This window comes from Toxorhynchites rutilus, chromosome 1 (genome assembly GCF_029784135.1).
Source record: "Toxorhynchites rutilus septentrionalis strain SRP chromosome 1, ASM2978413v1, whole genome shotgun sequence".
NCBI lineage: Eukaryota > Metazoa > Arthropoda > Insecta > Diptera > Culicidae > Toxorhynchites > Toxorhynchites rutilus.
Window position 1 is genome coordinate 184,073,459 of NC_073744.1, and position 23,834 is coordinate 184,097,292.

Below are 23,834 nucleotides of genomic sequence, written 5' to 3' on the forward strand. Positions count from 1 at the left end.
TCAATATTGTAATATAAAATCACTATCAAACATAATTATTGTTCCGGGGTATTTCCTCTCTTGCAAAAAACGTGCTACTCTATTACATAAAAACATATAACATATAAGAAAAAGTTAATTTTCATTCATAATTTTTTATTTTATATATGTGTTTACTGCACCTGAAAATCCATTATCACTATAATTTCCCACAAGCGGAGCATAAAGCTCAACGCGAATTGACAGTTGTTTGTGATGTCTGTTAGTGTTAGTACAATTCAGGCAATTTTTCCTCTCATGCATTAGTATGTGTGGTATTGACGTTTGTTTGTTTTGGAGTCAATTCAGAAGTCGCAAGTGATATGGATGCCGAAATTTTTATTTCGCTGCTATGGAACAAGTTAAGTGATGAACCTTTCTGATCAAAGCGAAGCAATGGTCACAGGCGCACGAGGGCATCATGGAGTATATTGCCATGGATTGTGTTATTAACGGTGCGTAGTGTCTTTCGACAAATTGATCGAGTTCTTAATTAACCTCTGTTTTTGTTTTGTTCACAGACAACTTCCCTTATTCGAAATCAGTATTGATCGAGATCAAGGATGTGAAATAAATTTCCAACTGGTTCATCAAGGGCAAAATTTTGAGCGACTTCATCGAGCTGAATGTGAAGGTCAGTTTTTGTTCAATTAAACACACCAAAATAGTTCTCTCTTCTAATTCTTATACGGTATTCCACACAGTTCGTCCTGACCCGGAACACGATCGACGATGAGGTGTCCGCAACTCGACTCGAGGAATTCAAACCAAAACTGTCCGATCTGTGCTCGGCGATCAAGATGTTCCCCTGTCCGACACAAAAGTATCGGTTCAGATAGAGCGAAATCATCCAGTTGTTGGCATTTCTGATTCGTCATTCATCGCCCAGGATCCGCTTATTAACAGCTGTGCGTTGAAGCGAAATGCGTTCGAGAAGCTGTCCTTGCTCCAGGAGTACGTGCACCAGGAATTGCGACATATGTATGCTGAGCGCCTTTCTGGACGAAGAGATAGTGAGATAGTGTTTGAAGGAAAATTACTATGTAATTTTAATTGTAAGAATAATTACTGCAATGGTGGAATAAAATAGACAGTCTAGAATGGATGAATAAGCATATACTCTCTCGTAGGTAAATTCTAAGGATAATCACAGGAACTGAACACATATCACATATAATTAAGTACCCCCCCCCCCTTGTTACGAAATGATATAATTATTGGTTCATCAAATTGTACACTTTTTTCTAACCGTGTTTCTGAGACTGTTGAAAAAATATGTGGCAACAGAGCGTGTGAAATAAAACATGCTAGTTGTGTATGTTTGGAAATAAAAGAACTTAGCGTGTGGATAAGTACACCGCAACTGGACTAAAGTTAGTTTTTGAAAAACTGTTTATTACACCCATGTTTTTTGTCCAGTAGGTTTTTCATGTTTATTTAACATAAGAACACCGCTCTGATGTGCAAGTAGTGTACGCGAGGCCTGGCGTACCAAACCCCGGCCGAATGTACTCTCCAATGGACACAAATTTGGGAAGGCTCGTGGTTGCCGCAGCAGTTGTGGTTTCAGGATTTCCCATATGCAATCAGCTGCATGTAGCTGAAATATTTGCAATGTTTACCTGTCATTCCACTATATTAATAAATGCATGTATGTGTATGTGAATGATGTACGGTTTTGTGTAGTGCGATGACTCTTTCACATTGTTATCCGGTTATCCGTCCAAACCCAGCGGCGCTTTTTGAAACCGGTCCGGCTGAAACCGGATAATGTGTAATCGCCCTAAGGGTGATTAACAAATAGGAGTACCAGGTAAAAATTTTGAGAAAACAGTTTTTAGTAGTTTTATGGCGAGCGGTCAAAGCATTGTGGTCAAAGTAATGAATTTATTTAAGGCACACCGGGCAAATTGAAACAATTTTTTCGAAGCTCAACTTGAAAGCTATCTTAAAAAATAATCAAATCATAAAATTCAAATCTATTTGCAGCATATACAAGGTATGCGGAACTTTCGATCAAAAAAAAAAAAAATAGAGGTTCACACTGGATGTTCCGAAAAATACATATTTTCAAAATTTCTATTTTACGCTAGCTGACCCAATGACCACATTCACGTTTTCTTACTTAGCACACGTTCATGGGTCCAATCGCAGAACAGTTCATTGATTGATCTTCTAATGTACCCTTTAATCATCTCTTTCTATAAAATTCCTAGTACTTCTACCAAACTCGTCATTATAATATCAGATTATTTTCAGACACAATTCTCATTCAAGATTTTTGAACCAATTACAAATAACGTGTTTCTCCGTTACATGGAATAAATGTTTGATACAGAAAATATAATAGAATAAAGACAGCCGTAAATCGGAAAAAAAATTATTAGAGAAAACCTAGAATGAAGTAATATTCTTGTTATTCTATGCACAAAATAATGTTTTGAACATTTTTTTTACTTCTTCGATCTTTACATATCCAAATGAAACGCTTCTTGAAAAGAGCCATCGAGCCATCGAGCTGCTCTGAGCCGCTCACTGAAATGAACCGTTTTGTCCATCTCTAGCCGACGAGGAATGTGGAAAAATTCTTTATACGCAATTTGTCTTTCAAATAGTGTGCCTTCGGAAGCGCCTTCCTTAGCTTAGCATATAAACTATTGCAAAAGGAGATTTCCTATAAGTTATATATGGTGCGAGGGAGGAGTCTGATACACTCAAAATGGACACTACATACTAGGGATTAATATCCGAAACAATAAAACCAAGACTATTTTAGGCGCTTTCATGTCAGAGTAGAGTCACTCTAAACGGCCACTAATCAGCTTTATGGGAACATTCAAATGCGGTCCAGAGCGACAACATACTCTTTTGGATTGATCTTCGTTGATAGGTTATGACCCACCAGAAGGTTTTGTATAAGCACTGTATCGCCTATATCGAGTGAATGCTTTCTAGCATGGCATCGCAGGTCTCCTGATTGTTTGCCTTTATTCTTCAAAACCAGATCCTTGTCAAGAGCTCCATTACTGAAGGGCATTGTCTCAATGGCACATAACATCCGGCACCATTAATTAGTTCATACATTAAAATCTGCAGCAAAATTGAACAAATGTTTCAATCAAAAATCGTTGCTGTTTCAACTTACCCCAGGGTTGAAAAAAACGTGGGGTGAGTTGAAATACTTGATCTGCTTATGAGTTCTATACGAAAAAAAAACACGAACGAAAATTTTGATTTCACGAACGACGAAAGGTAAACTAAGGCGCGGATTGCATAGGCATTCCAATACTTTGATTATGACTGTAATTAGATGAGTTGGAAAAATATATCAAGTCAATCCATTATTCCTAGTAAAAGTTATTGCTTCCGTTTTAACTTCCCCGTGTTTCAGCGTGTCCCTGTGTACCCTTTATTTTTTTTTCATTGCAATCTTGACTGATTCAATCGTAAGGAGTAGGGGCGCATTAAGGTGTGGGAGAACTCTGGTCAAATTTGTCAAACTCCATGTCCAATGTAACAGTTTTTTTTTCTGTTGCTCCACTAGCACAACTCAGACACGCAAAAGTTGGATTGGAAGCTGCAACGTGGTCCGGAATCAAACTGGGTATCGTCGGAGAAGGACACTTTGGACCCTCACTACAGACCTACAACCTACAGGCATCCGACTTTTTTTTTCCTTTGTAATAATTGTTTTTTGAAATAATTTTGTTAAAAAACACCTGGGAATTTAAACCTGGCATAAATATTTTGACAATTACATAACTTCCCGAAAAGTTCTGCCCTAACGCGATCTACCCAATCGACAACTCACCGCACCACTTTGCGTGGTGCGAGTTCAATCATCCGAACACGGGACCTATCATCACGGGTTTGGCAAATCAGTGAATCGCGACCAAGTGTGTGACAGTGTTAGGCTATAAAAGTGCCATCGATGCCGTCATCTCGTTCATTACCGTGTGCACCGGTTTTCCGAACAGAGCGTTGCTTTTCGTCGCGATCCGCGCAACATATTAATCGTGAAGTGAGTGTGTGTTTTTGTCCTGAAGTTTATGTACTGATATGACTTTGTGAGGTGCCATAGATCAACGGGTAGAACGTGAACACGTGTCCGTGACTGTTAGGATAAATCCTCACGAACAAACGTGTGCCTGTGTGATTTGGAACTAACAGATCAGTGAAAGGACAAGCTAGTCGGTTTGCAGATTATGTCTTACATCGGCAATGCCTCGGACGTGGAGCAGGAGAAAAACATGACCGAGTACCGGCGGCAGCGCAGCTCCAGCAATCTGATGCCGACCGGTTCGAAAGCCGTTGGTAGCCCAAAGTTATCGGATGTGCTGTGGAATGACAAGCGGGCCAGCCAAGGCAACCAGACCGACGACGACGATTCCGAGGTGTCGGATACCGAGAATTTTCTGGCCAAAGGGGCCTTCCTACTGACACCCTCGCACGAGCTCTCGATGGATCGAGCGGCTCTGATCTGCGAGAAGATGAACTTCAAAGGTTGCTTTAGTCTAACGAAAACGGCCACTGGAATACTGTTCAAATTCTCTAATCCAGAAGACTACCAGGCCGTGTTCAAGAAGGGCTTCCACAAAGTGACCGGCGCGCGCTTCTACAAGAAGGTGGCCATCCCGTGCCGGCCCCAGAAAACCTTCATGCTGTACGTGTTCGACGTGCCGGAGGATCTACCCGTGGAGGATATCCGCCACTCGTTGTACCGGTTCAACTCGGTGGTCGAGGTGGTCCGCCTGGTGGTTAGCTACCAGAAGCAGTCGAACGCCCAGGAGGTGGAACAGATGCAACCAGGTGGGTTAGGGTCGAATCAGTTTGCGAGTGATGAGAAACGTTTCGTCTTAGAATACATGTGAATTGTTAGCGTCGATTCACATATAAAGAGTGGTTTTTAATGCGTTTGGTCTTAATTTACAGGATTAAAAAAGCATCCTTGTCATTTATTTTTGAAAGATTATTTAATGGAAATTTTGGCCAAAACTACGTTTCGGGTGATCAATATCGGCTGGTATCTCGCCAATAACACGTGTGTACGATGTTGTCTTCTGGTGCTTGAATCGATGCTGGTTTATTTAGTTATTTGACGTACACCCAACCTAAAATAATCTAACGGCGCCGAATCGCACGATCTGGAAGGTCTTGTCCAAAACGAGAGATGAATTGCTCACAATTTGGTTCATTTAAGCATTTGGTTCATCGTTTCGTGTCCTGTGTGGCACCGTCTTATTGAAAGTGATTTGGTCATATGGGGTGATTTGGACCACCCCTTTATCTCAAAAATTACGGCTCAACTTGGATTTTTTATAATGTCATTTCCTTCTATTGTTGGATCGTATGTACCTAAAGTAAAAAAGCTTTGGTAAAACTTCACAAGTAGAGGGAAACGGTAGCATAAACTCAGCAAGCACTTTGATCGTCAAAAAGTGTGAGTTTTCCGATAGTGGTTTTAAGGTTTTTCCCGCTAATTAAACAAACTGTTCGTGTATTGTGCAGTTCAGTTCTGTTCGCCTACAGAAGAGGAACAATTTGATGTAGCGAAACTGTAAGTTTGATAACAATAAATGAAAATAATTGCATTTTATGTTTTGCATGTTGTGGTGGGTGACGTGGACACGTTTCTGTGGGGTGAATTGGTCCTACAAGTTTGAGACTTTTTTTTGTCTAATTGATTCCAGATGCCGCTGAAGCAACTTTTCTGGTCTGGAATCTGGCCAAGACATCTGGTATTGATCCCAAAACATTGTTACTGATTGTAACATTATCCCAAATCACTTTACATAAACATAAGTATGTTCTTTTCGATGAAACACACACTGGACCAAATCACCCCACAGACGGTCCAAATCACCTCACATCAAATTTTAATGTCCAAAATCATCTCTTCATTTTATGATATATTTGGTAGATTGAAGCTTTATATAATGATTAAACATTATTTATTGAGAGAAAACAAGTGTAGCTCAGTATACAAGGTGACATTTTTGATTTAGACCGTATTGGTTTGGAAATATTAGGGCGATTTGCTTAGGTAGTCCAATTTCCCCCCTTTTCCCCTACATGTCAACCAGATATAACTAGTATATATTAGAGGAATGGGTATGAGAAGTTGGAAACCGTTGTCACCTTGATAGTAACATTGTGCTCATTTTCATCTTTAACTTTTTGAGTGCGGAGCGAATTTTGTGAGCATTTGTCAAAAATGCGGATGAGTTTGGGTTAATTTATATGGACTGATGGTTAGGTGCAAAAATCTTCGAAAAACGGATGAACAATAAGCGATAGAATCTACGTTTTTTTTCAATTTGTGCTTCAAATATGTTCCCGAAAGACGGAATCCTACGCTCCCCGCAGTTTTGGTATATGATGAGAGGAGCGTTATCGAACTTCTCCGCACACTTCCTGGTGAATTTCCTCGTTAATTATGCTCGTGCCGAGTAACGTTTTCTGCCATAAGTGCCAAACAGGGCCCTATTATAGAAATCGAGGCGTAAGAATTTCAGTCGTCAGCTCTATTTTTCTATTATAGATACCGAACAACTCGATATGATCGACCCACTGAAAGCTATCGGTGCAACTGTCAGAATTTTTCGAGTTGTTTGGTTTGCTTGTTGCATATCTTCAGAGAATTGTTTTGTTGTGGTTTGTGTCCTTGATATTTTCCTTCGGGAAACATTTCAGAAACGCCTAAATATATCACACTGCAACACATGAAATTCGAGCTCGATAAGTAATTATCTCGTTTTACAAAATACGAAATATCGCTCGGTGTGATGGTGATGGTCCTTTCGATAGCGAAACTTTCTGAAATTTTTTTAGCACACTGTAAACAATAAATTTTGAAAAAACTATTTTTTACCAGGTTGACGTATTGAAAGATCGTGCTGTGATAATTTGACCTGTGAAAGAAGGAGTCAAACATACAAACAAAACACAAATATGTACATAACTCAAGAATCAATAGAGAAAATGGAACCTAAAGTGAAATGTGAGGATTCTGGTGTACCGTCAAGTTCCCTTATACCAGCCAGTGCATAATTCCGCTCACTTGACATAGAATACTGTTTTTCGCACTTGCTATCAAATTTCTTCTGATAAATTATATTTGTGTATACTCGCACAACTATAAATATTCGAAAAGTTGGTAACCAAGTATAAATTTCAGCCAATATTGCTCGTCGCACTGTCATTCGCCATGTTTGTTGTTTTCCTTAAGGCTGATTTAGACGATGCCAGTCAGCGCTCTAGCTGAAGTATCCAGTGAATAGAGAACAGACACTCTGTTCAAGTTAGAGGCCAATTACTTGTTCGATACTGGTAAAAGTAACTTGAACAGAGTGTCTGTTCTCTGTTCACTGGATACTTCAACTAGAGCGCTGACTGGCATCGTCTAAATAAGCCTTTAGTAAAGTAAAGTAAAGTTAAACAGCATTGTGCACTGTTGTTATCAATTTACAAAGCGTAAACGATTGAAAATCTCCGAAAGCAAAGAAAACTGAACAGTACAGGTACTCTGCTTTGATTCTTAGTTTGTTCATTGCAAATTCGATAAGTTATGAGCAAAAAACATGGCTAGAACAAGGAGGCCCATATTTCTACTTGTTTCTTATTCCACCCAACAGATCTCATTTGCTATATTGAGATGAATAAAACAAACGCCGGTAAGAAACTCATGCAATAGGAAAGGTCGAACATAGCAGACGCTGTGGAAATGGTGAGAACCACATTTCCCGTTCGAAAGGCGGCCAAGTTGCACGGAATTCCGTATTGAACACTGCGCGAGAAGGTCTTGGGAAAGTATTCCAGACGACGTCCTGGAAAAGCAACCGATCTCGATGCCACAGAAGGGTGGTTGTTAGCCAAAGCAAAGGCTGGATTCCCCGTGAACACAAAGAGATTACTGTTAATCCAGATTTTTAACGCTACGTAATTTGTGCACGACACCTTATTGGAAAACCCAGTAAAGCATCTCCATCACAAGCTGTGTTGCCAATAAATAAACGACATATTACTTATGTAATTCATTCGATTATTGATTTCGACTCATTTAACTTGTTTACAACATAAAACATTATCAAATCTACTATTTGAAACGATTCATTATTATAACAATTTGATTATTGGAATTAGAACCACCAATTAAGGGAATTAGGAAAATGTTGTTTCTACCGTTTGAAATCAGGACCAAAAGGTGCAAAATGTTTTCCATCATTATAGGTCGTATGGATATAGCAACACTCACATTCGAATGTTTATCTGTAGTGGAACGAATACCAAGCAAGTAGTCTTAGCTGAGCGTTATATGGGTACTTCACGGCACAAGAAATGTTTCTATGATGGTTTGTCATCCTGGAAGAGAGGGATCACACACCAATGGAACACATATTTCAACTAAATATGACGATTGGAATTTTTTGGAAAGCTGTGAAGGAAAATGGGAAAATTCAGAAAATTGAATTCCAAGCGTAAAATTCGAGAAAGGATTTCAGCTGTCTTTGTTTCATTATATTTGAAGGTGATTAAGGAATCTCGAACGAAAATTTCTTGACATGCCATGGACGAAACGCACTCACGTAATGCCTCAATTTGTTCATTTGGTAAAATTACTATGTCGGTGACCAAATCAGTCCGTTTATTATTATTTTTTATTATTATCTTGCTTACTGGTTCAGTTATATAGGAAAATTCTCATATTCAATTATTTTCAAGATAACTCGTCCTTTGTAGGGGAATAAGGTGAGACCATCATTATTATTAAACGAGAATTGTGTCTGAAACAATTTTATATTATGATGACGAGTTTTGGTGGAAGTACTAGGAAATTTATAGTAAAAGGAAACGGTCAAAGGGTAATCAATCAATGAAAATTGCTACAATTGGACTGACGAACGTTCGCTTAGTAAGAAAACGTGAATTTTTGAAAGTATTCATATCAAAGGGTCAATTTTGGGCTGGATGAAGTTCGCCCGGTCCGCTAGTATCAACTAAACTAAATAAAAAAAAATATTTCCCATTCTTCCATTTCAGGCACAGCTACTCCCAAACCACAGATGCCCAAACTGTCCACGGCAAAGCCAATCGACGAGCAGGATGTGGCCCTGCAACGTGACTCGCCGCCACCTCCCATACGGATCACGCTGGCCTCCATCGATGAGTATCACCATCTGCTGCAGAATGGGCTTGACTTTTACGGGGCGACATTCTTCCCGACGGAGCCCACCCTGCCGGCTCAGGCAGCGAAAATTGCCACCAAAAAAGGAAGGTACTAATAAGCCACTCATGTGGGTGTGTGTGTGTGTGTTCGTTCTCCTGAACTCTCATTTTGTAACGTTACTATTTTGTTTTGTGTCAACCACAGTCGCATGATCGACGGCAGCATACCAGGGCGTGTTCGCGAGCTGCTTCCGGTGTTTGATGCAACCGGGTTTAGCAAGATTCCACCGCCGGCTTCCAAGACGATCAAACCGCGCTCATAAACTGTGTATGTGTGGCGGGTGTGAGGGCGTGCACGAGCGCCTGCCATAAAAGGCCAAACCAGACCGATTTACTTTACTCGCACTAGCGATGATATGATTTTTGCTAGAAGGAAAATGAACCCGAATATGCTGTTATTATTAGTAGGAAATGAATCCATTGTTATATCCAGACGGGATACAGTCGATTAGTTTTCTTCAGACAATGATGAATCGTTAGATGAAAACATATATAAATTGTAGCATTAACGATAATTGTGGTTTCAACATGCTTGTTGCTTGTACGTTTTACGCATTACGGTTTGCTCCACTGATAAATCATTATTGTAGGCTAAGCACAGATTATTATTTGCTCTATTCTGATAAGGTTTAGTCTGTAAGCCAATCAACAGTTCCTCTTCTTTACCTATGAATGATTTGAAAATATGTTTAATATCATGCTTTTCATATAACTATTATCATAGAGAGATAGTCATGTAAGTCAAAGGTAAAAAAAATGAAATGAAATCACGTTTATCCGTAGTAGAAGTAATACTATAACCCCTCCTGTAGGCTGCTGATGATGACAAAAATATTGATGCTGTGGACGATCCTAACAACTGCTGATGATGATGATGACGACTATAGAATAAAACTTTCAAATGCCACCTTGAAAAGAGTAGTTTGTTTTGAAGTACATTATTTGCAATGTTTGCACCATCGTACAAACAAGATTCCCGTTTCACCTGTGCATTCGTATGCTTTGGATATCTTTGAACGCACGAAAGCTATATTTCATATCATAAAAAGCTACGAGTAAAAGTAGCCGATTTCCTCAGTTTGACAGTTGCACTACGACGAAATGGCAGCGTATCCGTGATTTGTGCCATACGCAAATGTCGCAAAAAGACATTTCAATCGCCCTGGGAGTGTCCCAGTGGACCGTGAACAGAGTCTTATAGACCGAGAGAAAAATAAGAACAACTATCCGCGAAAATGGTTACAGGTCGTCTGAGGTCAGCTCGGATTCCCAGGGTTATCGCTGCCATCAAAAGGAAAATTCGAGCGAATCCAATGTGTTAAATTAGATATAAGACTAAGGAACACGGGATCAGCGACTTCACTTCAAGAAATATCGTAAAGGAAGATTGCGGGGCAAACTCGAGGGCACTCACATGATTATCAATCGCCACGAGTCGAGCGATGCAAGAAAATCTTGAACTTTTTCAAGCCAAAAAATTCGGCGATACTGTGCAAAATCCAGAACCGATTGCTATTTGCTCTTCCGGAAAAAACGTGGCCGGCGAGCATAAATAGGTGTATACTGAACTAGATTTTTAATTGTGAAACACATGAAGCACATGACATGAACTGGAATCACAGATTGATTTGCTGTATAACGATTTGCTTCGTTTCCGTTTGAACAAATAGTAGTGACGTGTGCGCCAGATTGTGATTACGAATCCACTAACTGGGTAAGCCGGGCGTCATAGCAAGCGTTGACAGCCAACGCAAACGCGTCATTCTGAGCCAAGCACTCTCTAGTATAGTGCGGAGCGTAACAATGCGATTGAATCGTGACTGGAATGAATCGCTGCAGTAAAAAACTTCAACAGAAACAACCGCTTAGAAAAAGTGTGGTAGGCTATAAATATTATGGCGCGGGAAAATCATGAGTATAAATGCCTCACATTTCTATTATAAAATTATTATTATGGTTGTTTCTGTTGCAGTCGTTTTCTACAGCGATTTATTCCGGGAGCCCGATTGAATATATCCTATTCTTGTTCCGTTGACCCTAAACTGACCTTTTTTTCGCGACTCTCGGCTATATTTCCATTCTCTGGTTCTCGCCTTCATCCCATTCGCGATGCTCTTGTGTTTTCAACCGTTCTGTACGAACCCTTCTTTAGAAAGTTGTTGTGTTGTGCTTCCGGATCGTATCAAGGATCCGGACTTCGAACTCGGCATAAGACTAGGATACATTCACATGGACAACTCTACATAAAATCTTAAGAAAGAAACGCAATTGCCACGTTCCGAGCATTGTTTTGGGAAATCTAAAAATAAAGACCATGAAAATGGAAAACCTGCTGCTTTTGCTTTTCTATTATTGGAATTGTAATCCAATTCGGATTCTTATTTTGAAGAGTATATACGCAAAGATGGCATTAAGCTTCGTGTGATTTCATTTGGAGGCGAAAATAATTATGGATTTTCAGGTGGAATAAATATGCTTTTAAAATATAAATTATGAATGACAGTTTACGTATAGAAAATGTATGTTATGTGATAAAATAAGAGGTTTTTCTCAAAATTACCAAAACAGATCAAACGAAAACTGTGTCTGATGACGTTTTCATATTATAATGGTAATTATTTGTGGAACAAACAGGAAATGCATCGACAAACAGTTGAGTGAGTGATGATGATCATGATGTTGGATTTAAGAGACTTTTAACTCTGGGAGTTCATTCGACTCTAGGAGTTGAGTGAGTGTCAGGACTACATGTGTTATGTAATCAAACAACATGAAGTAGAAATTTTCATTCAAACTTTTATAATTTTACACTGCACACTGTTGGAACTGTTCAACTCAAAAACGAATTCGCTATAACTATTTCCAACTATGTTTACAAATTTTGACAGCTGTATTTACAGGTTATGTTGAAAAAATACCTGGTCATACTGCCTCAACCAGGTATGCCCATTTACGGTCAATAAAAATCTAAGTGGTGCGGACTCAATCCACTTCATTTTCAAGCAAATTCATGCATTTTTTCAAGCGATTTCTTGCAATAAATTCTCAGACCACCAGAGATGCCAGATTTACATATATGTTTGTAAATTTACAGACATATCTGTAAAATACTTTTGACATGGGGCTATGTCTTTGATTTTTATATAGGGGGTTCACTCTACAAAAAATATAATGATTCATTAAGTGTTTTCAAACGCATAATACTCAAAATCGTTATTGTGACATATATTGTGTTATATACCATTAAACAGGAAATTTATCCAGTATTTTATTGCTTGAAATAAACAAATATAGCAAAACAATTTGACTATTAAAATGGTTATGTTTTTTCGATTGCACTAACCACTCGCTTTCCTCCCCGACGGCTACATTCGGGCGTTAGCTCACAATGTGAGTCGGGCGTATCACAAGCTATTCTCCATTTTCGAACAAACAGGCATTTATTGTTGGCAGAATCAATGAAAGTATAATCTTGGAAGATAGTTTTACTCTATTATCCTCAAAGTTCAATCAATTCGGGCTCAATTAACGTCTTTATCGTGTAGGTCTTGCTACTAACAATTTATGTGATTGTGGTCAAGGATTTCATAATATCGAGCATGTTGTTTGGTTACGTAAAAAATACAATAAATGAATTTAACTGGCTGATGATTCAGAAATTCGAAAGGGTACACTCACGCATATCAGATTATAACATCTTGAGTAGTCGCGATCGTAATATTATGTTCTCTATATATGTCTTCCTTAGAAGCTCGAATGCACTTGCCCTTTCTCCTTTCCCTTTTCTATACTTAAGCAGAACTCAGCATCCAATGAGATCAGTTCACTACAGCAACTACACGAACTTCCCAAGAGAGCACCCAATAGGATACTCAATATACATCACCTGGCCATAATGTTATTACAACCCCCTACAAATAATGGTAACGTGACAACGAAGGAGTAAATGCTATTATTATCCTTAACACATTTTTGTAGTCATAGATTTACTTGGATTAGGCTTATATTTATGAAGATCTTAACTATTTAGACTTGTGTTTAAAAATGATAAATGATGATGTGCACATTATTGAATAGAATGTGGTTTTGGATTCTACCACGTTATCTCATCTAATCCGTAAAGGATACAAGTTCAGTTTCAGGGCTTCCATTTGGTGTATCCAAATAGAAAAAAATACAAATTTTGAACAATAAAAAAAATCAATTCAAATGCAATTACTACACACAAACACAGGCCTATGTCAAGATCCCGTCCGTGCCCCTAGGCTCAGACCCATCAATGTTTTATTTTTGTAGCAGACTTTTTGGATATAACAATATTTCACAGGTTTCTGAAAAATGAGAGGCTCTACCCAGCAAACATTAAATCGTATAATTATGCACGTGCCAAGTCTTACAAGAAATCCGAATAAATCATAATCGCATATAATATCAATCAAAGTATGCATCGTGTATATTTGAAATCGCATAAAATGTAAAAACTCGATTTTATATACCATTATCAAATTAAGTCGCAATTCGCAACATCAATTTTATGATGTACATTGTCGTAAAATATATTTAATCCGCATCATATGCGTATATTACGCTGATGCAGTTTGTGTGTCGTATAAGCGTATAATTTAAATCGATTCAGTACTGTAGTAAATCGTGTTGCATGCTGAAGAAAATCATGAAACAGTAAATCATATTAGATCCTAAGAAAGAACAGTTTACATCATATTGAAATGTCAATGAAATGCTGATGCACTCGAAAGTTTTAACCGCTGTTGAATTAAATTTCAGATAGCCGCGCGATACAGCTGGTGGATGATAATTCAGACGACCGGAGTTCGAACCCACATCGGAGCAGTTTTCACCAAACATCAATCTGTGCCATTTTAAACATTCATATTCTACTCCCAACACAAGTCAATCAAATAATTATTATTTCTACAAACATAAATACTCATATATAAAAATGGCGATTTGTGAGGCTATAATAAACATTTCACGAAAATATTTTGGGCCATTTGTTTTTGTTTCTATGTCTTTAATAAATCGTATATGAGTATGGCAAAAGTCGTATTTGGTGCTTTGACAATTCATGAATATATTCATACTAGATCGCAATTCAATTTCAACATAATCGCTATTATAGCCGGTCAAAGTTGCATATTCATCCAAACAAATTCGGTGAGCATTTGTCATGTATGTATATGGCCTCCACTTTTGCATGCATATGCCAACCAAATTTTAGGGCATATGATGTTATATATACGCTTGTTATGCGATTTAATGTTTGCTAGGTATTCATCAAATCACAATATTTTACTCACTGTATGACATTTTTCATAGTTTTAATACATAAAAAGTTTTTATATTCAGTTTATATCAATACACATGACGTTAGTCCTATTTTTTGAGTCATTCATTAACATTTTGCCGCCCGGCGTAACGACAGTGGTTATGTGCTCAAAATAGGTCGCACCGCAGTGATGTCGTGAGCATAGCATCGCTCAGTGGCCGATGACAGTACTTCGTATCTTTTGCATTCTGTTGGTGTTTTGTTCGGTAACAATAGCCTGTACATGTCCTTGTACACAAACCAAGTAAACCGAATTAGCGCTGCCGGCGCCCAGCAAATCATTTTCTAGCAAATATGCGGATGGCACATGTTGCTAATTTCCTTAAAAATGACTCTCCTAGAGGGGTATCTTTTGAGCAAACGACAATGAGTTGATTCTCAAAGCCCTAACTGAACATCTTTGAGAAATATTAAGATTGACTACATCCAAGCGATAACGGAGACCGTTTCTTTCCAGTCCTTAAGCATCCCTTCAACCTCGCACTGTTAGCCTATATCTATCTATATAAATAAAAATGGAGGCCAAATCTATTCGTAAGCGGAAAACCCGAAAAAGGGATGGTCCGATTTTAGCCTTTATTTTTTTGTATTCATCTCTTCCCGTAGATCAATATAGTGGAGAGCAAAATCGGAAAATTTTCGGAAAAATCTGAAGGAATGTCGGAAAATTGAATTCCCATATGACCGAAAATTACAGCGTGATAAGCGTTGTTAGTCCATTCGATATTTGCGCTAGCGAAGTTGATCTTTGTTCAAAAGTGGAAATGGTTTTTCAGGCAAAACAACGAATTCCCATATCTTCTATCTATCCATATATCTATATAAATAAAAATGGAAGGCCAAGTGTGTTGTTAATCGCCAATTCCGATTAAGGAAAGGTCCCTTTTGAGTCGTCCCGACATTTTGTTGTATTTGTTGTATTCTGCCCATAGAACAATGCTATGATAAGAAAAAGTTTAGGAATTCGTTTTAACGAATTCATATCAAAACAATAATGTTGTGTGGGACGAAGTTAGCCGGGTCAGCTAGTATATATACAGCCATCCCATGTCAAATCGATAAAGTGGTTCTCAATGGGAAACATGATTTTTCGGACCACCGGTTAACTTTGAAAAACTATATCTCAAAAATGAAAAAATATTGTCTCTGAAACCGAAATATGTCATGTAAAACATCCTCAGCTTTCTAGAAAAATATGAAAAAATATAGAACCCTCTAGTCCAAAGCCACGAAAACAGTAAAAAACAACTACAATCGATCATTACGAAAATAAAATCCATTTTTTTGCGAGTTCAATATTTTTTTAATAAAGAGCTAGCTAATTGGCTTCAATTAGATGTGTCGATAATCGGTTCAGTGGGGAAAAACAAAAGATTTTTCGGACCACCCTAAAATGGAAATGGTCATCCTAACGAAAAAATTAAAAAATACGGGTCTAATATTTTGCGATAAAGAACAAAACTACCACTTTTCATCATAATCTGAGAACCACTATATCGATTTGACATGGAATGGCTGTATATATGCAAAATACACATATACAAAGTATACAAGAATATACAAAAAACAATCTTACGTGCATTGCGATGTACAAAGTATTAATGAATCTGTGAGAATCAACGTTAAGAGACATTTCTACAGATCCGTAACTTTAACAGACATTTCCACATTTTTAACAGACTTTCACATATGTTTACAGATATTTTTTTAAAAATCATCTGGCATCTCTTCGTTCCACTTTTCATCGAATGTTTTCAAAACGCAGGAGTAAACATTTACGTGACTTTGACTTCGTTTGTTTTTATTTCGTTCGGAAAAATATTATACCTGGGAAAGTGGACATTAAAAATGCGTTACTCAGTGAAGGCTGCCTGAATACGAGTGAAACGTTTTTACAAACGCGTTCAGAAACGTTTTTACAGACGCGCTGGGTCGATTTTTGCGGAGATGACAAACTAGTTCCGAATAATGGTTCCCGTATCTGTGGAGTAAGTACGATATTTGAATTATTGAAAACCAAAAGTGTAGCAAACCTTTCGTACATATTTTCAGGATTATTTTGATACAAATACATCGTTACATTTCAACCGGAAAGGAAACCTCGTGAGAAACCGTAATGCCTTCTCCACTATTAAGCCGGTAGTTGACTCAGAAGATTAAGTCCATCATCAACACGAAGCGCAGATTGCTTCACCGTTACATTAATCACCAGCACTAGCGGATCATAATTACGTGGATTTCATTTGGCCAGCTTCATTAGCAAAGCTGTTTTCACCGACGTTAGAAAAAAAACGTCCCCAAAACATTTCACTATTGATATGTATGTATGTATCAAAACTCGCCAATGTCGAATTTGGCTCCCACATTAAAATCTTGGAGTGAACTAAGCGTTATTCGTAGGTTATGATATTATATCAAGTTCTGATGCCTTGCAATATGAGATGCTCTTTCAGAAATGCAATGGTCGATTAAACAATTGACGGAAAAATGTAATTCGTTCATCTTAAAAGTTTAATTATTTTTGCCTTTGATAACAATACCTTTTTTATAGTGTTGATTATCATAAGAAAAATAACACTCCTGATCGTTGGATCTTTTTTGACATTTCAATTGGATCTTTTTTGACAGCCGTTTTGATTCAGTCCGCACTACCTAGATAAAAATGAACTGATCTTTTACATGAAACGGCAAAGCAGAGCAAGAAAACAGTGGAAATGTTCAGAAATAATACCAGTACAAATAAATATAAACCGCAGCGTCATAAATTTCAGTATGAAGCGTGCAGAGATCATTTTGTTGACTGCTTTTCTAATTTGGTTTTTGTGATAATCAGTCAGTGTGGGAATTTTTACAATATCTTTATGAAACAATTGAATTTGAGTATTAATAAGAGTATTTCTAACACAATCGTTGTAAAATAAGTGTTATTGGTACAATAACAAGCCTAACGAAGGGTGGTCCATTTCGCCCGCCTGTTCATACTGCCCCTATCTACCCTATCTGTTTCCAAGCACCACAGGATCTCAGATTTGATAGTATGGTTTTCAAAAATGAATTTATCGATAGTTTTCGAACAAGAAAAAAGAAGGGAACAGCGCTAATATAGAAGCCGTCTACTTTTGCGCTGTTTACCCTTCGGAAGGACTAAGTTCACGTACAGGCAAAACACATAGTGTCAAACTAGTCAAATACAACTTTTTTGGCATCATTATCGTTATAATCAGAATTCTGATTGGCGGAATTTCATTTTTTTCCAGATTGGGGACGAAATTCCCTGATTTTCAAAGTTTTTCGAGGTATTCGATACCCTGCTTACCCTCTCACAAGTCGTGAATTACTGACAGTGTTATACAGGCCCGGCTACCGAGATATTCTTATCGAGTTTGGACTTTGTTCGTTTGCAAGTGAAAGTTCATCACCAAACCTGTCAATTATAGTCTTTTTTTTTAATAGAAATTCAAGGTTTTCCATTTGAAGAACCGATCCTGATCAAATACATAACCGCCTTGTAATGGCTTTCTCTAAAAGAACGAATCCCAACAGAAGCTTCGATAAGGTCATGAGCGAGACTCTTTATTATTGTTCACACACGCGCAAAGGTAAATAAAATTTGACACATTGAACTATGGAGGAATTACGCAACACAAACCATACTCACATATCGTTTCTCCATATTTTCACACAGTAATCGCGCTCGTCTTTCCCACTGGTAACAATTTGGCCATCGTGTGTGCATCCGACGCAATAAACACAATCTTCAAACATATAATTCCATGCTGATTGCGTCAAATCATAATGTTCTGATGGTTACTCACCGGAATGTACCCTGAACTCTTTTTGCACAATCCCTTCCAGCATGTTCCACACATGGAGCACACCGGTTCGATCTGCCATCAGCAGGAACGTGTCGTCTTTCGTCCAACTCAGACATCCCACGACGGCCGGCATTTCCCGCTTGAAAACTACCATGCCCGTGTCAATATCGACAATATTGAACATGCGATCTTCACCACAACTCACAAGCAGTGTGCCGTTCCGATTGAAATTAGCGGCGCACACGCCGCCTCGATGTTGCACAACCAACTTATGCTCTTGTGATTCTACGTCCACTGGTCGTTTGGTGCCAGCACTAACCAGACGAAGCGTCCAGAGAAAAACTTCCCCACTTTCTGTGCCAACCACAATGCTTAGGTTCGCCTCCGACTGGAAGGTGTCCAACGAAGCAATTTTATCCTCCAGCGGAAGGTAACCGATTACGGCATTGATTTGAAAATCGTTCCAAATCCTGAAAGAAGCTATTATTGCAATTTTCTCCTGCAGGTTACAGGTTTTGAGTTGTACTTACTTAACGCTACAATCCCAGCTACCGGACACAAGCAAACCACTCTCTTTCACTCTGGACAAACACGAGACGGCATCGTCATGGGCTGGGATTGCTTGTGTTATCTTCCCGTAATCTAAATTGTAGATAATTCTGTCAACGAAAAAAATGAGCATAGTTTCACAGAATTTAAAGCCATACTCACAAACTATTATCCCAACAGCTCAGAATTACCGATTTCTCATCAATCAGCCGAATTGCACTGAGCGGCATGTCACTTATCTGCACACTTCGAATTTGCCGCCTCTCGGACAGACTGTAACACTTGAAGGTACCATCCTTACTGGTCGTGATAATGCTCTCGGTTGGCTCATCCAACAACAGTGAAGTTATCTCATCCTTATGGGAAAAATATTGCACGTCAAGCTCTATCCGGAGCTCGTTGTCCGGGAAGCCAGCGTTTAAGTTGCGCAGCGGGGTATCAACTTTAAGCAGCTTCGAAACGTGTGCCGTGCGGAACAGCTGCTTCGGAATCTGGCCAAACTCGGAAATCTGCACCTCGAGGGCATGCCGTGAAGCCAAGTCTTTAATTTGGTCCAAATCAACCGATCCCTCGTAACAGAGGTGATAAAACACTGAAGAACATTTGATTTATCGTATTTGGAGTGCTTTCAAAGCTAATACTTACGATTATCCGCTTTCAGCGCCTCGTCACCCCTCTGCTTGCAGCCGAATATCAAGTCGATCCAGTGATGTAGCTTACTCGAGACGTAGTCGGATTCCAGCGCCGCTCTGAGCGTCTCCACAAACCGCTCAGGGGATCCTTCGGTCCACTTGGGCAGTGCCACGTGGTTCACTGGTACACCATCGAATCGCTGTCCGAAATTAATTTTCATTCTGTTCAACAGAAAATCCCCTTTCGTTTCCGTATCGTAAAATTCCGGTATCAGTTCCTTGAAATCAGCCATATTGTTCAGACAATTGTTATACACATCCTCCACCTTGTTGAACATCCGATCCGGATGATCGAAGCGACCGTTCTGCAGGCAAAGCATCAGCTTCGGGTGCTTTCGCACAAGATAGAACAGTACTAATCCGGGCGCGGAATAGTGCGACCCGTAGAGAAACTTCGGTTCACCCATCTCCTCGCAACGTTCCCTCAGTCTACGTAATCTCTCCTCGTTCAGGGCACCGATCGGTTTCGACAGATCCCGGTACACCGTTGGATCACTCAAATCCAACCGCTCCGAACTGTAATCGCTTATCACCCACGGAAACACGGGATACTGCGTCAAATCCTGATACGTTCGATCGGCCAGACTGTTCAGGTACAGCAAGTAGTCGTAATTCGATATCAGTCCGTTCTGCCACTTCAGGGTGATACTTTCCGGTATCTGTTCTACCACCGAAAAATCCCCCTGCTGGGTTACCTGACCGTAGAAGTCATCCCGTTCCGACTGGTTCCGGAACGACACGTACAACAGCTGCTGTTGCTCCCGTTGGTCCGCTTGGGACCATTTGATTTCGAGTCCCACGTGACGAAGGAGGAAGCGCCGCTTGATGAAGCTGCTGATCGCTTTCAGGCGAATCTTCAGTACTGGGTACTGGAGAGAAAGTGGCGAGGAGAGAAAGGGAATATTAAGTTCAGTTAAAAAACGCATGGAAATAGGTTGATGCGATGAACTTTAGTAACAACTTTACTTTAGTAATAGCAATATTCCTAAAAGTTTGAAGAAAAACTTTTAAGAACAACAGCATGATTTCGTTTAAGGGTTGTTAACGAACAAAACACTGAATCGTGGATAAAATCTTTAACGTTAATAACTATTTTCACAGTAAACGAATTCTGATGATTTGCATACCAATCAAATCGGAAGTACTCTAAGATTTGTTTGGTATGATATGCATTACAATTCCCTAGTCCCTAAATGGTTTAAATTAAAAGGGTAGTACACTATGGAAACTTGGAAAAAATATAAAATATATTTCTGACCTAAAATGTTCTCTGGGATGTCTACTTTACTGTTGTTTTTGTCCCAGGTTTGTCATTCAGAATCGACATTCTGGGACTTTTTTGGGGTTTGAGACAAAACGTATTGTTTAGGGTGCCAATGAAAATGGCCATCACAGTTATGATTATGACCCAACCATAGATCTCACTATAAATAAAGGCACTAAAAAAATCGTGTCCAAAAGCGCGGTGTAAGTAAACAGAGAATGCAGTGAGCAATGATTGCTGCGAAGACAAAATATGCACGAGAACGGTGCGGTCGTAAACAAATGAAAGACTAATTTCTATATGACTCGAAAATTAATCAAGCAAATGGAGCCAAATTTGGCATGCGAAGGTTTTAGGTGACCCTCAGTAAAAAACGTGAATGTCTGAAGCTATTGATAGCAAAAATCAAATTTTGGGCAGCACGAAGTTTGCCGGGTCAGCTAGTATCTTAAAACTATGTAAATTTTGTTATATTTTTTGTATCGCACATGTATTCCATGTAACGGAGAAACATGTTATTTGCAAGTGATTAAAAAATCTTGAACGATTGTATCTGAAAATAATTTTATATTATAATGACGAGTTTTGGCATAAGTACTAGGAAATTTATAGTAAAAAAAAAATGTGCAGGGTCGTTTAGAAGATCCATCAATGAACTGCAATGAACTGAGTCCAATCTGCGATTGAACTCAGATACGTGAATACTTGAAGGTATTGATAAAAACCATTTTGGGCGAGACGAAGTTTGCCGGGTCAGCTAGTTACTCATAAATCCTTGGCACAATATGATTTCACAAAAAAAAGTTACAGGAAGGTTGTGTCCGAGACACGACCGCATAGTTGACGTAGGATTCCGTTAGGATATCTGTTGATTTTGGATATGTTTGAAGAATTACATCGTTAACCTCTTTCATAATGATTTGGTGGCCCAGAAAAGGACCGTTTTGTTTGTTTGTTCACTCCACCAGTTTGCCGAGTGATGATGATAGAAGGATGGCAAACAGTCGTTGGATGGTGCGTATTTTTCCACAATACACGATGATATGAAATTTCAAGAAGCAACAAATTTTAATTTTGATTGCTAGAATTAATCGTATCACTCACCTTTCTTGCAATATAAAAATGCCCTCAACTTGCATATATTTGCAATGTCGATTTCCCCCGGGCACCTTGGTTTAGATGTCTCTGTTAGGGAACACATTTCGGTAAAAACAAAAGCTCCCCCTACTTTCATGTATTTGCAAATTTGATGTCTTTGTTAGGGAATACATTTCGGTAGGTACTAAAGCTTCCCCTACTTTAATGTATTTGCAATGCTGATTCCCCCCAGACAGCTTGATTTTGATGTCTCTGTTAGGGACCCGCCGCATATGTCGTCAATTTCGACCAATCAGAAGTGGGTATTTCCGTTAGGTGAGGGGTTGAGATTTTTCAATTGTTCGATTGTTAGTTTCATGACATATATTATTTTCTTCAACATAAAAAATTGTTATGGAGTGCCGAAATCGAACGACGCAAAAATTTCATCAATCCATCATGAAATGACTGAGCAATATTTTGAAATTGGACAATTTTCACGATGTGCTCGATTTTCGATTTTCAATTTGTACCCCAAAATGTTCCCGAATGACGTAATCCTACGTCAAAAACAACTTCAGTAGAACCCTCAATCCCAATAGATACGACTACAGAATATATTGACCATATTAGGCTTTAAAAAAAAGTACAACTCACCGGGTTGATATTGTTGTAAGGCTGAAAATACACGAAGGCATTGGTCAACAGCAGTCGACCAGGATTCACCACCAGGGGGTTGATTTGATCCACTTGATAGTCGACGCAGATCTTCTCGTACAGATTGTCCAACCAAAAGGGGTTAAATTTCACCCGATTGTGACGTGAGAATACAATTGTTGCTATCTAGAAATAGAACACAATAAAAAAAAATAAAACATAGAGGCAGTAGACTATTGCACGTGAAAGCGACAACTTATAACGCAGCGCAAATCGCGCACACACACACACATAATCCTTTGCTTTGACTAGACCGAATCGCGTAAGTGACTGCGACTCACCATACTATTCTGCTCGTACGCCGCCAAAGTGGAGGCCCGTTGAAGCTGGCAAAGCTGCCGGATGTAATCCTCAAGCGCTGCGTAGTGAAAATTGAACAGAAACATCCGTCGCTCTTGTATGAACCGATACGGCTGCACCACATTGTCATTCAGCATCTCTGTGTACTGGCTGCATTCGATGGCCAGCACGTTACATTCCATCAGCTGTAGACTGTGTGATTCCCAGCGCCGTATGTCCAGGCAGTCTTTGTAAGCGATTTTCGCCAATGGTAGTCGTACGTTTTCCTTGGCTTCGAACACCACCGATTTCGAACACATCTTGAGCCGACCGATGGTCGTTGTTCCTATTGAACTGTTCCCATCCAACTCGAGTAGATCCACGGAAAAATCCTCAAAGTAAATCTCGCCAGGCTCCAGTAGAAGTAGAGAAAATCTGCGTGAATGGAAAGGGATGATTCATTCAGATTAACCATTCTTCGTCTGTTTTTCATGACAAACCTTTCTTTCTCCATAATTAGTTTTTAAAAGAGAAACCCTATGAAAATACTCGCTTAATTGCAAATCACCTCATCAATAATTCGAATCTTAACACTACGTGATGATCGAACTGAAAACGTAAATGAATGTTACATAGCCAGCATACGAAGCCACTTATGGTATTAAATTTCAGCAAATAATAACAACACCAGAAGCAACAACAGCGGCAACCACAATCCAATTGGAGTGTATTGTCATCACTGATCACCAGCAGCAGCTTATGCCTGCGCTAATCTTATTTTTTCATATTTTTTGCTCATTGCATCTACCGTTGTTTGTTTTCATTTGTTCTGTCCGGCTGCACACAGTGAT

General features: G+C 39.0%; 2 protein-coding genes and 1 long non-coding RNA gene across 4 annotated transcripts; 2 read left to right on the forward strand and 1 right to left on the reverse strand.

Moving 5' to 3' along the window:
• Positions 1-23,834, reverse strand: LOC129771362 (protein FAN-like). Of its 2 annotated transcripts, none has more exons than XM_055774924.1 (9): positions 23,484-23,834; positions 22,986-23,418; positions 22,645-22,830; positions 19,600-20,515; positions 19,117-19,546; positions 18,936-19,064; positions 18,406-18,875; positions 18,249-18,345; positions 1-1,012 (listed from the first exon to the last, which is right to left on the reverse strand). In XM_055774924.1, the coding sequence occupies exons 1-9, from the start codon at positions 23,495-23,497 to the stop codon at positions 865-867; spliced, it is 2,823 nt and encodes a 940-aa protein (XP_055630899.1). In that variant the 5' UTR covers positions 23,498-23,834; the 3' UTR covers positions 1-864. The 2 variants fall into 2 exon arrangements, with proteins under 2 accessions (XP_055630899.1, XP_055630908.1); XM_055774933.1 differs by having other exon boundaries at positions 1-1,016.
• On the forward strand, positions 197-2,371 carry LOC129771388 (uncharacterized). The gene is made up of 3 exons (XR_008742360.1): positions 197-473; positions 540-652; positions 723-2,371. It is a non-coding gene; the product is annotated as an uncharacterized LOC129771388 (long non-coding RNA).
• LOC129771374 (uncharacterized) lies at positions 2,436-10,145 on the forward strand. Its single transcript, XM_055774960.1, has 3 exons — positions 2,436-4,827; positions 9,058-9,292; positions 9,389-10,145. Exons 1-3 carry the CDS (start codon positions 4,224-4,226, stop codon positions 9,504-9,506), a joined length of 957 nt encoding a protein of 318 aa, XP_055630935.1. The 5' UTR covers positions 2,436-4,223; the 3' UTR covers positions 9,507-10,145.

Coding starts and splice junctions, on each gene's coding strand:
- LOC129771374 (XM_055774960.1), top strand. CDS start 4,224: ATGTCTTACATCGGCAATGCCTCGGACGTGGAGCAGGAGAAAAACATG. Junction 4,828..9,057: donor GGTGGAACAGATGCAACCAG/GTGGGTTAGGGT, acceptor CTTCCATTTCAG/GCACAGCTACTCCCAAACCA. Junction 9,293..9,388: donor ATTGCCACCAAAAAAGGAAG/GTACTAATAAGC, acceptor TGTCAACCACAG/TCGCATGATCGACGGCAGCA.
- LOC129771362 (XM_055774924.1), bottom strand. Junction 22,831..22,985: donor CGTACGAGCAGAATAGTATG/GTGAGTCGCAGT, acceptor TTCTATTTCTAG/ATAGCAACAATTGTATTCTC. Junction 19,547..19,599: donor GGCGCTGAAAGCGGATAATC/GTAAGTATTAGC, acceptor AATGTTCTTCAG/TGTTTTATCACCTCTGTTAC.